Source organism: Microtus pennsylvanicus, chromosome 1 (assembly GCF_037038515.1).
Source record: "Microtus pennsylvanicus isolate mMicPen1 chromosome 1, mMicPen1.hap1, whole genome shotgun sequence".
NCBI classification, from domain to species: domain Eukaryota; kingdom Metazoa; phylum Chordata; class Mammalia; order Rodentia; family Cricetidae; genus Microtus; species Microtus pennsylvanicus.
In genome coordinates, this window is record NC_134579.1 from 33202380 (window position 1) to 33218010 (window position 15631).

The window sequence follows — 15631 nt, forward strand, 5'->3', positions numbered from 1 at the left end:
GTGTGTCACAGTGGACTTCCTGTTGCTTGCGTATCAAGATGGAAGAACTCTCAGCTCCAGCACCACGTCTGCCTGCATGCCACTGTGCTCCCTGTCAGGATGATAATGGATTGAACCTCTGAAACTTTAAGCAAGCCACCCCAATTAAATATTTTCCCTATAAGTGTTGCTGTGGTAACGGAATCTCTTCATGTCTAACTAAGACAACATATAAACATATTTTGGTATAGAATTTGCATAGAACCCTACACATATCTGCCCATATGTTAAATATTCTCTCGACTGCTTATAACATCTCACAAAATGTCAGTGGCACAAAAATAGCATCTATAGTGCCTGGTGTGTAATAATAGCAAAAAACTGCGTATATGTTCAGTACAGATACATTTTTTTCTTAAATACTTTTAATCACTGTGTACTGACTCTGTAAATTGCAGGGCCTGCAGACATGGAAAAACTGACATGGGGTGGTGTCTAGTTAGCCCCTTCCTGTGTCCCACTTTTTCCACTTTTCTATTCAGCGTTTAAACCTTGCATAAGTTCTCTTTGCTGGGAAAAGCTTACAGAGAAGAAAAAAAAAATCACAGATGAAAAAAAAAAAGTAAAAGACTGAAGGATTGAAAGAGACCTTACCCAACCACACGGAATTAACCTTGCTTGAATCTGCGTGTGCACGTGTGTACACACACACATGCACATGCACACACACGCACACACACACGCACACACGCACATGCACACACACGTACACACACACGCACACACACATGAGCACACACACACATGCGCACACACACGCACACACACACATGCATATCCATTGCACAAATACGGGACAAAGTCTGGTGCTTGTCCTTATTGCCTATCTTGTTTGAGACAGGTCTTTTGATGTTTTTCTACTGTATAGAGTAGGCTGGTCCTTCAGCCTCAGATCCGGGAATTCTCCCCTCTCCCATGGAGAGCCCTGGCAGTAACAATGCACACCACCACACCCAGCCTCATGTATGCCATGAAGATCTGAACTCTGGTCTGCACACTTGCATGGAAAGCACTTTATCGCCCGGGGCTGTGCCCCTCACGCTCATGGTTTTATTAAAAAAGAGTCCTGTGGCAGAGAATTCGCTTAGTGGGAAAGGTGTCTGCTACGGAAGCTGATAACCTGACTCTGTACTCGGGGACCTACACGGCGGAGAGAAAGAACCATCGCACATAAATTGTCCTCCGATTCTACACCTATGCGGCTGCGCACACACTGCCTAGCCCAATCAATCATCAATCAGTCAACGAAATCACAATGCGTTTTTTTTTTAAATAAAGTCCTTATCTTTTGTAAGAAAGGACTAAGACGTTTATAGTTAAAATCCTGCAACGCTGGTGAATCTGACAACGCAAACAAAGCATGTTCAGTTCTGAATTGGCAATTATCACAACCAAATGACGTGTACCCAGGGAGTCATGATATTGTTTGATCTCTTTTCTCTATCAGTCGTATGGTTTTCAGAATAAAAAGTGTAAAGCCGAAACCCAAAGAGGCTTAGTGGATGCTTGTGCCACCGAAACGCACGCTCGGGGGTGGGGGGCACCAAGGCTCACACTCGGGGCTGGAGGGGCACCGAGGCGCACACTCGGGGGTGGGGGACACCGAGACACAAACAGTTGGGGGTGGGGGACACCGAGGCGCATGCTTGGGGGTGGGGAGCACTGAGGCGCACACTCAGGGATGGGGGGCACCGAGGTGCACACTCAGGGATGGGGGGCACTGAGGCACACACTCAGGGGTGGGGGGCACGGAGGTGCACACTCGGGGGTGGGGGGCACCAAGGCTCACACTCAGGGCTGGAGGGGCACCAAGGTTCACACTCAGGGCTGGAGGGGCACCGAGGTGCACACTCGGGGGTGGGGGGCACCGAGACACGAACAGTTGAGGGTGGGGGACACCAAGGCGCATGCTTGGGGGTGGAGGGCACTGAGACACACACTCAGGGGTGGGGGGCACCGAGGTGCACACTCAGGGGTGGGGGGCACCAAGGCACACACTCGGGGCCGGGGCAGGCTGCCTGCATAATGGCTGGGGGTAAATATGGAAGTTCAATCAGAAAGGCTCCAGCGCGGCATTGGTTGGCCCAGGGCCCGGTGCTGGGTGGCTGTCATCTAGCTGCGAGGCCCATGTGCCCTCTATAAATATCAGTCTGGATGAATGCGCTACTATTTTAACGCATCTTTGCCACAGCTGCTGAGCGTGTTTGTTTACGTAGCTAAGAAACCTTCTGTAAACACCACTACCTCAAAATTGCCCATGTGTCGGGGACATAAAGGCCCCTTCAAAAATATATTTGCAGATGACACAGAGCCAGCTCTGGGGTGTCTGGGTGGCTGAAGCCAGAATTTTCCAGGGTTTGATTTATGTTCAAAAATAGAATCACATGACTGGAAGGTTCCCGAGAGGTCACCACAGCCACCCCTCTGATTGAGGCAGGGCCAGGACAAAACAGTCCTTGGAGAATGTGTGCCTGTCCTTTATGGTGTCAGTCTGACTGACGGGATCCCTTCAAGGCACCGAGGATAGACAAGGTTTGCCTCCTGCCTCCGAAGGGCTTTCTTTCAGTCCCTGTCTCTGAAGACAGGTTCTCCGTGTCCCATGTTGGCCTGGGGTCCGCTGTGTCGCTGTGGATGACCTTGAACGTCTGATCTCTCTGCCTTCACTGTAGGAGTGTTGGGGTTACGGATGTGTGGTTTTATGTGCTTCTGGGGGGACAGCCCAGAGCCTCTAGTATGATAGCCACGTGGGCCACAACCCATGACCCTTGATTTCGTTTTCTGAGATGGAATTGGAGTCGTAGTACAGCTGGTATTGGAACATGAAGTTCCCACAAAATCATCACTGTTCGTGCTGCCCCCAAAGTCTGTTTCCCGAGCTGAGCTCCCAGAGACCCCAGACCTTGGTGCCTAGGTCACTGCAAGATAGCTCAGGACTGCAGAATACTCGACTGTCAGGGTCACCAGGAACCTATAGCATCATTATGGAAAGGGGGTGCTGATGGTCCAGAATACTCGACTGTCAGGGTCACCAGGAACCTATAGCATCATTATGGAAAGGGGGTGCTGATGGTCCAGGATACACGACTGTCAGGGTCACCAGGAACCTGTGGCGCACATTATGGAAAGGGTGTGCTGATGGTCCAGGCACAGAGAAGTGACGTGGCGTGTTCTGCTGCAAACGGGACATACACTTCACCCCCTGCATCAGATCCCCTGCAACTGAAGCTACAGGTGGCTGTGAGCCACTGTGTGGGTGTCAGGAATTGAACTTGGGTCCTACGGAAGAGCCAGAGGAGCCGTCAGTTCTCTTACCACTGGGCCTCCCTGACCCAGCGGGGACAATTCTGAGAGGAGTTGCTCCAGCTCTCGACTTCCAGCCCTGCACTCCAGGGAATAATCGGGTCCTTCTCGATCTGTTTTCCTCCAGTTTGCCCCCTTTTCTCTTTCTGTGGCTTTGAAACATTGAAACTTTTTTCCTTTCCTTAAATTTTTCCCAGCTGTGATCTTAATTTCCAAAGAAGGTGTCCTGTTGAAGTTTAAGAACTCATTTCTTGGGCAGGAGGGTGGTGGGTGGTACTGAGCTGTATAAAACCCATGTGGACAGGACCAAGACATGTGTCTCCAGCTTCTGGACACCTCCAGAATGTTTTAGAAAACCCTTCCTCTGGTAACCAGAAACTGTGTGTATATCATATAATATATTCACAATATTTTATTCACAATATATTTACTATATATAAATAATTTATTATAAAATATATTTACAATATATTATATAATATATTTTAATTATATATGGTATATTAAAATGTATACTACAAAAGAGAATCCACAGTGTTGTGTTTTCTCAGGAATGGTAGAGAGTTTGTTCTTTCTGCTGGCAACTACCCAGGTGTGGCCAAGAACTCTCAGAAAGGCCAGGACGTTCCTAGGCAGCTTTCGCGGTTCATTATCATAAAAAGGATGCTTCCCCCTGCAGATAGTCTTGTTCTATACACGCTGTCATCAGGAAGACAAGGTCTGCCCTGGGGACAGTGCAGAAATGATTTTCTTGCTCGGATTCATTATTTTGAGACTGGGCTTGGGTGGGAGGGAGTGTATGCGGAGCTCGGTGGCTGTTGTTGGAGACGGGGCTAGCATCGGGAGCCAGAGGCTTGGATTTCTGTGTGCACAGTCCAGGAATAGGAAGATTCCCCGATGGACTATCCTCAAGTCTGCCCAGGGGCAGGGGACCTCTGGGATGGTCAGCACATGCTGTGTGCGTCTGTGACTGCAGACACCACTAGGGGGTTCTGAGTCCCTGTGCTCTCCCAGGGTGCAGAGGTTCGGGTCCCTTTGAAAGCAACAGTGTCCCCTATTCAAGGGGCACGGTCCCTCTCATTTCTGTAATCACTGCCCTTGTTCCGTCCACTCTCCTCTTCCACTTCATTCTCTTCCCTCTCTCCTCCCCTTCCTTCTTTCTCTTTGTCTTCTTTCTTTCTTCCCCTCCCTCGCTCTCTCTTCCCCTTTCTCCTCTCTCTCTCCCCTCTGCTCCAGTCAATGGCCACCTCAGGAGAAATAAAAAACCTCAGGCCCAAGGTGCTGATAGCCCTGTTGCTATCCGCAGTTTCTATTTAGAATTTTACAACAGCCAGTTCCAGCCAATGTTCCAGTTCAAAATACAGACCCACGTCTTTTAGGACCCAAGAACTTGTGACTCAGAAGTAAGCAACAGTCTTTCCCATCCCGGTGCTGGCTGGAGACGCTCCCTCGAGAGAGTCAGTTTCTCACTCCCTTTTGTACACCAGACTTAGAGGCCCGTGCCTGGCTCCAGGGATGCGAGAGAAACACAAAGCTGTCTTTCATATCCAGAGGGCATGATCCCAGAACTCCCCAAAGATACCCAGGTCTTCAAATGCTCAAGTCCCTCTTACAGAATAGCTGTGTCTTCATAGACATTACACCTCTTACAGAATAGCTATGTCTTCACAGACATTACACTCACCCACATGGTTTAGATCGTCTTGGATTGCCTATAATACCTAATATGACATAAATATCATGTAAACATTTGTATTGTATTATTTAGTAAATGATGGCAAGAAACAGGAAAACATTCTATACTAAATGCTAGAGCCCCACCATGGTGGGTGGAACTCATGAATACGGGCTCCTTAGATGCAGAGAGCCAAGTGTACTTTGTTATTCTTTAAAATCCTCTTGTTCTGTGGGAAGCGGCATGCTGGACCACAGAGACTCCACATTTTCAGTTTGCTGAAATTTAAAAACTTATTGGAAAATTTCCGTTTCCCCCATAAGAACTTCTTGGTAGGAATCATGACTTTGCCTCCTGTTGGTGCAGGGAGACGGGGAGACAGAAGCAAGGGACCAGAGATTTTCCTTTGGAAAAGAATCCCAGGTTAATGAAGACTTGGGCCAGCTCACAGACTATACATTTTCCCATGACAACAGACAACGTAGAGTTTGAGGCTGGAAGCTTCCAAACACAGGACGGTTTCTGTGTGTGTGTGTGTGTGTGTGTGTGTGTTGGGAAGACCTGGGCTGTGTAGCAAGGACTCAACTCTGCAGAGATGGTGAACGGGATAGGATTTATACACTTTCTGGGAGGTCTGCAGCCCTGCTCGGGACTTTTGACTTGTGCACACCATCAGTGAATATGGGCAGAACCCACTTGGCTCCCAGAATGTGGAGCATGCGTGTAACTTAGGTGTGAGCAAAGACGAGCGGAAGCCTAGTTTCTTGAACCCTGAGAACAGGCTCTCTTCCCACAGATTCATGACCAGCGTTGACCGCCAAAGGTCTGCAGCATTAGCAGGAACAAGTCTTTAGTTCTTAGTGTGATGTCTGCTGAGGGCTGGGCGGGTCAAGTGTGGAGAGATACCTAATACAAGGGGAGAAACGAACAATCCTATGGGTTTTATGAACAAGGGCCAAAGAAGGGGCAAAATTAGCAGTTATGTTAAGTCATGTTTCTCACTTTTTTTTGAAAGGTCTAACTCTTAATTTGACCTGCTAACAAATAGCTACAAATATTTAAATGAGAAACACTTTAAAATCATTCAAAATGATCATTGAACACAGATCAAAATCAAAATCTAATTTCTTTAAGTATTTGGAAATTTAAGAAATCATTATTTTGCTTTCTGAATGGCTTTTATAAAGGTAAGTGTGGTAGAGAGGTGGCCTAGCAGCTTAGAGCACTGGCTGCTCATGCAGAGGACTTTGCCTCAGTTTCCCAGCAACCACATGGTGCCTCACAACTGTTTTTAACTCTAGTTATAGGGAATTTGGCGCCCTCTTCTGGCCTCCATGGGCACCATGCATGTACATGGTACACATACATACATGCAGGCAAAACATTCATATACACAAAAATAAAAAACATATTGTAAAATTAAGAAAGGTGAAAATTGAAATGGCTAAACGTGTCCGAGCGCGTACTTACAGTTACAGGATGCATAGGCACGGCATTTCCTGCCAGAGAGTTTCAGCGAAAAGCGCTTCTAACAGGATGGGGCGTGTCTTACCTGTGGCTTCCACCATTCCCTCCAGGATGACCACAATCTCCAGTTCCTCTTTAGGGAGCTGTGCTTTGGAGATCTCCCAGAAGGGACTCTGCTGGTTAATCTCGTGGCTAATAATCAAAGGCGACACTAGAAAGAGACGGTCATCCCCGGTGTAGTACCCCACGTTGATGTCCGTCTGATTGAGGGGGATGAACTCCCCCTCTGAAGTCTGTTTGGACTTGATCAGCTTGGCTCGGATGGAAGCCTCCACGATGTGGGAATTCCTCAGGTCCCCTACCCGGAACATCAGGCAGAGCTTCCCATCCCGCATGGAGATCACTGCGTGCGTGGAAAAGACCAGGGTCTCTGCCCTCTTCTTGGGTTGGGATATTTTCACAAACATGCATCCTACCATGAATGCATTGACGATGGACCCCAACACGGACTGGATTAATAGGAGGATAATTCCCTCGGGGCACTTGTCCGTGATGACCCGGTAGCCATAACCGATGGTGGTTTCTGTCTCTATTGAGAACAAAAAAGCAGAGACAAACCCGTTGAGGTTGGTGACGCAGGGAGTCCATGAGGGGTCCTCTATGTGGTCCATATCTCCACGGATGTATGCAATTAGCCACCAGATCATTCCAAAGAAGAGCCATGTCACTGTGTAGACCATGACGAAGATCAACAGGTTGAACCTCCACTTGAGGTCCACGAGGGTGGTGAAGATGTCCGTCAGGTACCGGTAGGTCTCCCTCACATTGCCATGGTGGACGTTACACTTCCCATCCTTCCTCACGTACCTCTGGATTTTCCTTTTGGTCCTGTCTCGGCTGATGTGTCTTGGCAGGTCATCCCTGGCCTGCTTAGGCAACTTTGGCTGATGAATGGCCACCGGGCTCTCCACATCCTGGTCCATGGAATCGCCTTCCAGGACATTCGCTGGCAGTTTGAAGAAAAGAGAAGAGAGTTCAAATGAAAGGCTGTTTTATTTTATTTTAGCTGATAGACTCACACTACCTATGGCAGGAAACCCAAATACCACTTTTGCACTTAGGACCCAGGTTAACAAAGCCGTTTTCACTCAGCCCCATCTGGACAGGTTGTTGGTTGATTTTCACTTCTGGGTCCCGAGATCTAGCATGGGCTGGGACTTTGCCACCCAGCGCACCAGGGTGAATCTCAGTGCTGTGACATTGGGCCTCTGCTAGCAGCTTCCACTGCACCCGCTCCCTGGTGGCATGTCTCCTGACTCTGCCTGAATCATGGGAGAGGCGGTGTCTCGGGATTCAGACTGCCCTGGCTCTGTCACTCACCAGTATGAATGAATGTTCACTGCTGCTGTGAACTGAATGGTTATGTCCCCAGACACGGGTGAAGCCTGAACCTCCGGTATGACTGTCTTTAGGGATTGACGCTTCTGATAGTTAATCTGGTCAGTTTGGTTAGATTTAGAATTACCATGGAAACACATCTCTGGTTATATCTCTAAGCACGTTTCCAGAAAGATTCAACTGAGGAGCAGAGATCTGCCCTGAACGTGGGCACTATTCTCACAGACTGAGACCCATACTGAATCAGAAGGAGAAAGGAGAAAGCAAACAAATGTCAGCATTTGTCTCCCTCTGAGGGGGATGCAAGTTCAGCGTCACCAACCACTGCACTCTCCTGCCATCATGCCTTCAAACTTGGAGCCCAAACAACCTTCCTTCCCGAAGTTGCCTTTCTCCAGTGTTCTCTGCCACAGCAATGAGAAAAGTTACAAATACAAGACTTGGAGGAGGTGGTTGCAGGGTGAGCAGGGTCTAATCTCATATAACTCCTGTCTTTAGATGAGACACAGGAATACACACTAGCAAGTGGAAGGCCACGTAGAGTGAAAGACACCATCTTAGAGAGAGAGAGAGAGAGAGAGAAACACACACAGAGAGACAGAGGGAGAGACAGAGAGAGACAGAGAGGGAGAGACAGAGAGACAGAGATATCTCCAGAAACCATCCCTGCAGACAACTTGAGCCTTGGCTTCCAGCCTCCAAAGCAGAACGGAAAGACAATGAATATCTAGTGTCTGTTCCAGCAGCTTGAACTGGCACATACATGATCCAAATTCACACCTTCAGTTCCTCCATTCACAAAATGCCCATTGGACCAACTCATGGGGTTGTCACAAGGGGAAATGAAACCTCACTGGTGACATGGACCTACGTGGCATGTCATCAAACATCCTGGTGTAATAAATAGCCTCTTTATTACTCTTTGTATTTAGGGTGAGAATTTCGAACAAGTCCTTTAAAGTACTGCTCAAATTTTATGGCTTAACCACTTTCCTGGGAAGGGTGCATGCCTTCTCCTTTCACGATTGACTGGGCGCCAAGGTTAGAAAGGAAGTGTGGAGAAGTGTTCTCTCTCCACGTGGTTACACATTCGGTTCGCTTTCTGCTCCAGCCTTGAGCATCTGTACCGTGGCATGTGGAGTTCTTTCTTCCTGACGGCCTTTGTGAAGAATGTACCAGTTAGCAACGCATTAGGAAAGCTCCCTGAGCTGCTGAGCGCAGAGGGAATTTTAGCAGGGGCTCTGCTATTAAATGCATAGAAACCGCTATCTGCAGCGACTTGTTTAGCCAGTGATTTCAGAGATGCTGAAAGTTTTATGAGCTCTTTCTCCCCCAGGCTTTCACGCTGGTCCTTCAGTTGAGCTAGGCAGTTGCTGGGGTGGGGGGCTGAGTTTTCCTCTTGGTTCAAGGGGAAGTGAGGTCTAGGGACAAACCATCACCCGTTTAAATAAGAAAACAGCCAGGGCTGGGATTTGGTACCTTCTTAACTTATGAATCAGCCTTGCTTGTGGCTGGTTAGTCACCTTTAAAATCAATTGCATGCATCTGTTTCTCGGTTTCTACCCAAGGAAGCACCTGATCTATAGAGCCTACTGTGCGATCGGATAGCCTTGTCCTTTAGATCGTTGGCTTCGATGATTGGTAGACAAGAAAATTTGCTGCTCCCATCAGAATTGATGCAGAGGCTGGAGTGGAGAAGTAGGGAGGGCCACAGGTGGGTGAGATATGTGAGTGGGGCCCTACCCTCACCCCCTGACAAAGCCTTTACGTAGGAGCGTGCTTTTGTTCCTGGGTGGTTTCCCCTGAGCTCTTTTTCTCCTCTTTCCTCCGTGTCCTCTAAATAGGATCTGTCTGGGTGACTACTGAGATCAAACCATGGCAATCTGGAAAGCGTTTTGCCTGCAAGCTTGCTGAGTTCTGGACCACTGGCGGGCTGTGTGATGCATGGCCACTCTGAGCCTTGGTTTTACTGAGTCCTGAAGTGGAAGGAGAGGGTTTGTACATCCGCTACCTCTCAACAGCCTCCTGGGTATTTTATACCTTGCCACCCTGAGGAGGGAAGCGAGCCCCAGGGGAAGCCGTTTTCCCCTAGTTTTTGACTTGGTGTCTTTGCTGCAGCTGCAGGTGTTCATCGTGAACTGAGGGACCTCTCTGAAAGGCTGAGGAGTTGATGACCCTCTGAGGTTGTCGGCTGACTCCTTGGGGTGAGGTCCACATTTCCGTCCTCTTGACATTCAGGGCTCAGAGGGTAGAGATGACCAACGGCAGACAAACTCTGATCCTCAGCTTGTTGCCTTTGTAATCACTTGTTTTAACCATTTTTCTCACCTCTGTTGCAAAATACCTCACAAAAGCGGCTCAAGGGAGGAGGCGTTTCCTTGGCTAGCAGTTTGAGTGGACAGTCCTTCATGGCGGCAGGAGCTGGCAGCAGCTGATTGTACTGTCATCAGGGAACAGGAAGATGAGCGCTCACACCAGTTCCATTCTCTCTCTTATGGAGTTTCATGTAAGCTGCTTTCTTATATGACCTGAACCCATGAGATGGAGTGGCCCAGATTTAGGGTGGGTGTTTCTACCCCAATTAACCAAGTCCAGAAACCCCAGAGACTTGTCTTCTAACTGGTGCTAGATCATGTCAAGTTGACTGTGGTACCCATCACCCCTGTTGGAAGCTCAGTGTCCTTCCTGTGCTCTCAGTACCTTGTCATAAACACCAGAGCACAGACTAGAGTGTTTACGGCTAGACAGAGCTCAAACGTGGGATTTGAGAGAGCTAGGAAACATGACTGACAAACACAAGGAGCAGCAGCTACTGAAGGAAGAGCCAGATCCATCCAGTAGGCTCCCTTGCTTGTGGCTAACTTAAACCCCACTCGCTGGGAGGGGTTGCACGGAGTCCCGCTCATTTTGGTAGCACCTCCGTGACTGGATGATGGAAAGAGTTGCCTCCGTGTTGTCTCAGGAACTTCCAAAGCCCCACTAGATGCGGCAGACACCTGAAGGAAAGCTAAAGGAGGACACGAGGTTGAATTCTCTATTACGTCATTCTGTGTCCTCCAATCAGACAGATCTCCTGGTCATCTGGGAAATGTCAGGACTGAGGCTGTAACTCAGAGCCCATCAAGAACAAGGCTAAGATGTTCATATGTCAGAGGAAAAAAAACCGTTTAAGATCACGTCCATAATTCACTGATAAGGACCTAACATTGGGTGCTTCACCCTCAGGTCAATGAAGGCTTGCTGGGCCCTGTGTTGACAGTCTGGTCACCTCTGCTTGGTGTTGCCTCCCTCTGGATTGAGTCAGACAGTTCCAGCTGAGGTCCCAATAAAGAAGCTTCGCTTTGTTGCTAATCCACGCCGCCTTGGCTTCACTGTTGGAGCACTGTTCCTGCTCCACCGAGGCCTGCTGCCTGGTGTCGAGGTGGCCTCAGTAATGAAGTCATGCCCCATTTGGAGTGGGACGTGACTTCAGGACCAAGGTTTTAAGCAGTAGGCATGACCCCCTCTTACATCTTTGCCTCTCCTGTGGTGGGGGGCAATACAGAAGTCAAGTGGTGAAGGAACCCAGGTCCTGAACATTGTGACCCTGCATCTGTCTAGGATCAAGAAGAATCACAGGGATGTGATTGCCCTTTATCCTTTGGCTCTCTTATGAAGTCCCACCAGTTTCATAGCCAGGAATACACAATGCCTCTGAGAAGACAGCAGAGTTACCAGACAGGGAAGTAGTAGAGATTGGAGGGAGACAGGAAGAAAGGTGAAGATGGAAGGCAGGTGTTTGCAAGAGTCAGTGTGCGGGTCACTGATGCTTGCACGGCTTCAACGACTTAACAAACAAGCAAAGGGAGCTAGGACTCCCTGGAAATGTGATGAGAAGGTGGTCTTGGTGGTACTGCTTCATTTGAGGCCATAGCTGCTGGCTGCATGCACCATGGAAAGATGGGGAGTGGGCAGAACAGCACAGTGCTGAAAGAAAAAGTCCAATGGGATGATATTGGGGGAGTGGAAGACCCTGGGTGCCGAGGAAGGGCGAAATCAGCCAGGAGAACATGGCATGGGGTGGGCTAGATGGTGGGACCAGCAACAGCAGGGCTTCCAGACAGCCTCTGTGACATCACAGGAATCATGGCCAGAGAGAAAGGACCACTCCAGCTGTGAGCTGTGAGCAGTTCCCCTGGTCCCCGTGCAGATGTGTTCGGGGAGTTATGGAAGGGAATCGGTGTCATTCAACAGGTCTCTCTCGCAATGCACGTGTGAACTTGAGGGACGGTCTGAGTGACGTTTCTAGAGCATTCCAAGCTGTGTGGCAGCACACGCTGCTGCTGTTGGGGAATGTTTCTTCTGCATCTTTGCACAGCCCAGGACACAAACAGCATCTTATGAGCTGTGGTAATTTGAGTGAGAAATGGCCCCACAGGCTCACGTGTTTGAACACTTGGTTCCCAGGTGTTGGCACTGTTTGGGGGAGGTGTTGGGACCTTTAGGAGGGGCAGATTTGCTAGAAGAAGTCAATCATTGGGGATAGGGTGGAGTTTGAGTTTGGATATTCTGGCTTCACTTCTCTCTCTAGGCTTCCAAGTGTGGATGAAGTATGAGCTTTTTGCTGACCTCAGGCTCCTGCTGCCAAGGGGTGTGACTGTGGGAACTTGCTGAGCCTGTGATTGGCTGATCGGATTTGCAGGAGGAGGGCACCTTTGTCTGTGTGTCTGTGTGTCAATGAGCATCAGGAGAGGATGCGCACACTTCCCCCTACCCAGTTGGCGCAGTTACAGTATTTCAGGCAGTGGCCACAGCCTATGGCGATGCAGGCTCCTTTTCTGTTGAACACGCCTTGCTAGATGAAAAGACAGATGCCCCACAGAATGGAGCGAGTGTGTTCCAGCCATGCATTCCACAGGGCATTGGTAGCTAGGAGATATGAGGAACTCCTACATCTGAAAAACCAGAACCAACCCATTCAGAAGTGGGTGAACCCCTGGAGACTGTTTTCTAAGGAAGGTGCACAAAGGGTCTACATTACATTCAGCATTGCTAGGCCTTAGGAAAATGCAAGTCAAAACCACAATTAGATACCAATTCATACACATTACAAAGGCCATTATATATATAATGAATAAAAAGGAAAATTACAAGTATTTGTGAGATGTGGAGAAACTGGGGCCTGGATACATTGCTGATAGGAATGGAAGAGCCTGCAGCCACTGTGGAAGACAGTATGTCGCATGCTCAAAAAGTTAAACCCGATGGAGCTCAGCAGAAGAGTGACTGAGCCAGGGCTGGGGGGAGCTAGAAGCAGAAGAGCCTTGGTGGGAAGCTGGGTGGGGACTGCAGTACAGGTGCAGGCCCAGCAAACAGTACACAGGGGTCTCACCCAACACGTGCTGGGGACAGCAATGACCACTTGGACCGAGAAGAGACCCTTCCCTCTTTATACATCACAGTGAATTCTAGACGGATAGAGGGTCTGGATGCAAATTATAAAACTACAGCAGCAAGTACAGAAGATGTTGTTTCTATAAGTAGCACAGGAGCTGAGAAGCCCCCTTTAAGGCCACATTAGGAATTCAGGAGCTACGGTCAAAAACCGGTTTTCTGATAACATAAAAATTCAAATGTCTGTTAAAAAACATAAGAGGACAAACAGGAGAAATATCTACAGAGCGCAGTGTGCATGCTCCTACTTAAGAAAGCACAGACAGTCAGCCAGAAAGGTGGATTAACTCTTCTGAGAGAAGAAAGACACAGAGCCAGAAGCTCAGGGCTTGCTGGTCAACCACAGTGAAGCAAACGCAATGCAAATAAGATAACACTAAAAAAAGCAAGCAAGGGGCTGGAGAGATGATGGCTCAGAGGTTAAGAGCCCTGGCTGCTTTTCCAAAGGTCTCAGGTTCAATTCTCAGCACTCACATGGCAGTTCACAACTGTCTGTAGCTCCAATTCAGGGGATCTGGCACCGTCACACAGAGATATACAGAGATATATGCAGGCAAAACCCCAATGTACGTAATAAGTACATAAATATAAATAAGCAAACAAACCAAGATTAAATACGAATAGAGTATGCTAACCCAGTGTCTGTCAACAGCTCTCACTGGTGTGGATAGCATCAATGGAGTGTTATGTGGTCATATCTAATGCTACCCATATGTTACAGTTTTTCAGGGTCTGCAGCTGGTCATCTTTCCAAGGTGACTGACATTTAAAGTCACCACCGCTGCCTCCCAGAATGCTGTCACCACCACTCCTTGGTCTTGCAACATGACCCTCTGGCCTTGGCAGCAGGACCTGACCCATGCAGCATGCCCCTAGCACCATGGCTGAATGAGGGCCATGTGTTCATTGACCTAGCCAACGGTTCATGCCATAGTACTAAGGGGAAAGGCAGAATCAGAAACATGCGCCCACTTTGCATGTGTTGTTTTCTTAAAATAGCACGTGTGTGTTTGTGAACATGTGTTGTATGTACATAGAAAAATGTTCTCCAAAATATGAATTTTGATCCATTTCTGAGCTGTAAGTTTGTGTGGGTGTTTCTACTTTCTCTGTCAATTTTTCTATATTTAAATCTTTCCCTTAATATGTTTCTCTCACTTAAAAGTATCAGTGGAAAACATGTTTGTTCTGAATTTATCATCTCAAGCATGTGTTGTATAGACACCAAGACAACTTACTGGCCTTGGCGATCGGGACTCCCTGGTGTGGGCTGAGCAGTGTCTCCTCCACATTTGCTCCTGCTCAGTTCCCAGAAATGCGGTCTTGCTCAGTAAAGGCTTTTGGGGGGATTCATTAGCTGAAGGGACAAGCTGGGGTTGCATTGGGTTAGGTCAGGGGCTACACCTAATTAGACATCTCCTAAGGGGCAAAACACACCAGAGTATAGAGCCGCATGCTTGATGAAGGAGGTGGAGAGCTGTCAGATGGCTTAAAACAAACCAATACTAGGAACATCCAACCTCTTCTTCCAGCTTGCAGAGGGGGGTGGGGGCTCTGCTTACACCTTGGCTTTGAACTCTGGTCCCCAGGACTCTGAGAAAATGGGCTTCTGTGACTTTAAATGTCTCAGTTCATGGCACTTTGGCTGTGGTCTTCCCAGGAAGTCAACACAAAGAGGTTTCTGTGGAGTAGCAGGTCTGAGCCAGGTTGTCCTTAGTTACAGAGTGAGCAGCTAGAGGCAAGGAGGGATGGTGACCACGGTGTAACAAGGGGCAGAGAAAGCTGGAGGGGATCTGACCAGTGAGGAACTTGTGTGTGTAAGCATGAACTTGGGCCGTGAGTGCTTGAGAAGGGGAGAATCCCTGAGTCTATTCACCAGCTGAGACAGCCTAAGTGGAGAGCTGGCATTTGGGATGGGGGTTGGTTGGTAGAAGAGGTAATTGATAGACATTAAAATCAAACAGGGCCACAGCACACAGAAAGCTAGACAGGAGTGAGGGGTGGGCGTCTGCCAGAGAGGCAGCGATGGCTAGCGGTATGGGACACTGGGACACTGGGAACATTTCTCTCAGGATTTGTGTCCTAAAGGAACCTCATGTTGGCCCTGTTTAGGGAGTGAATTTCATGGTCATAGCAGCACCAGGCTATTCCCTGAGGTGGAGTGGACCTAGCTAGTGGCTTAGCACACGATAGAGTGCCATTCAGTCTTTGGGAGGAGGGACATCTGACACATGGCTGAGCCTTGGGGATAGTATGCAAACCGAGAGATGTTAGCCATAAGAGAACAAACACAGATGAGTCCATGACACCAGACACAGC

The 15631-nt window shown here is 48.6% G+C and overlaps 1 protein-coding gene across 9 annotated transcripts in view; it reads right to left on the bottom strand.

Moving 5' to 3' along the window:
* Nucleotides 1–15631, bottom strand: part of Kcnj6 (potassium inwardly rectifying channel subfamily J member 6) — a 246415-nt gene that overhangs the window by 72773 nt on the left and 158011 nt on the right. For all 9 annotated transcript variants that reach the window (XR_012909637.1, XR_012909641.1, XR_012909642.1 and 6 more), the window contains exon 3: nucleotides 6567–7487. Coding sequence is in view for 6 of the 9 variants with exons in the window: in XM_075960975.1 (XP_075817090.1) it covers nucleotides 6567–7487 (921 nt within the window). In the remaining 3 variants the exon portion in view is untranslated. The remainder of the gene's footprint in view (nucleotides 1–6566; nucleotides 7488–15631) is intronic.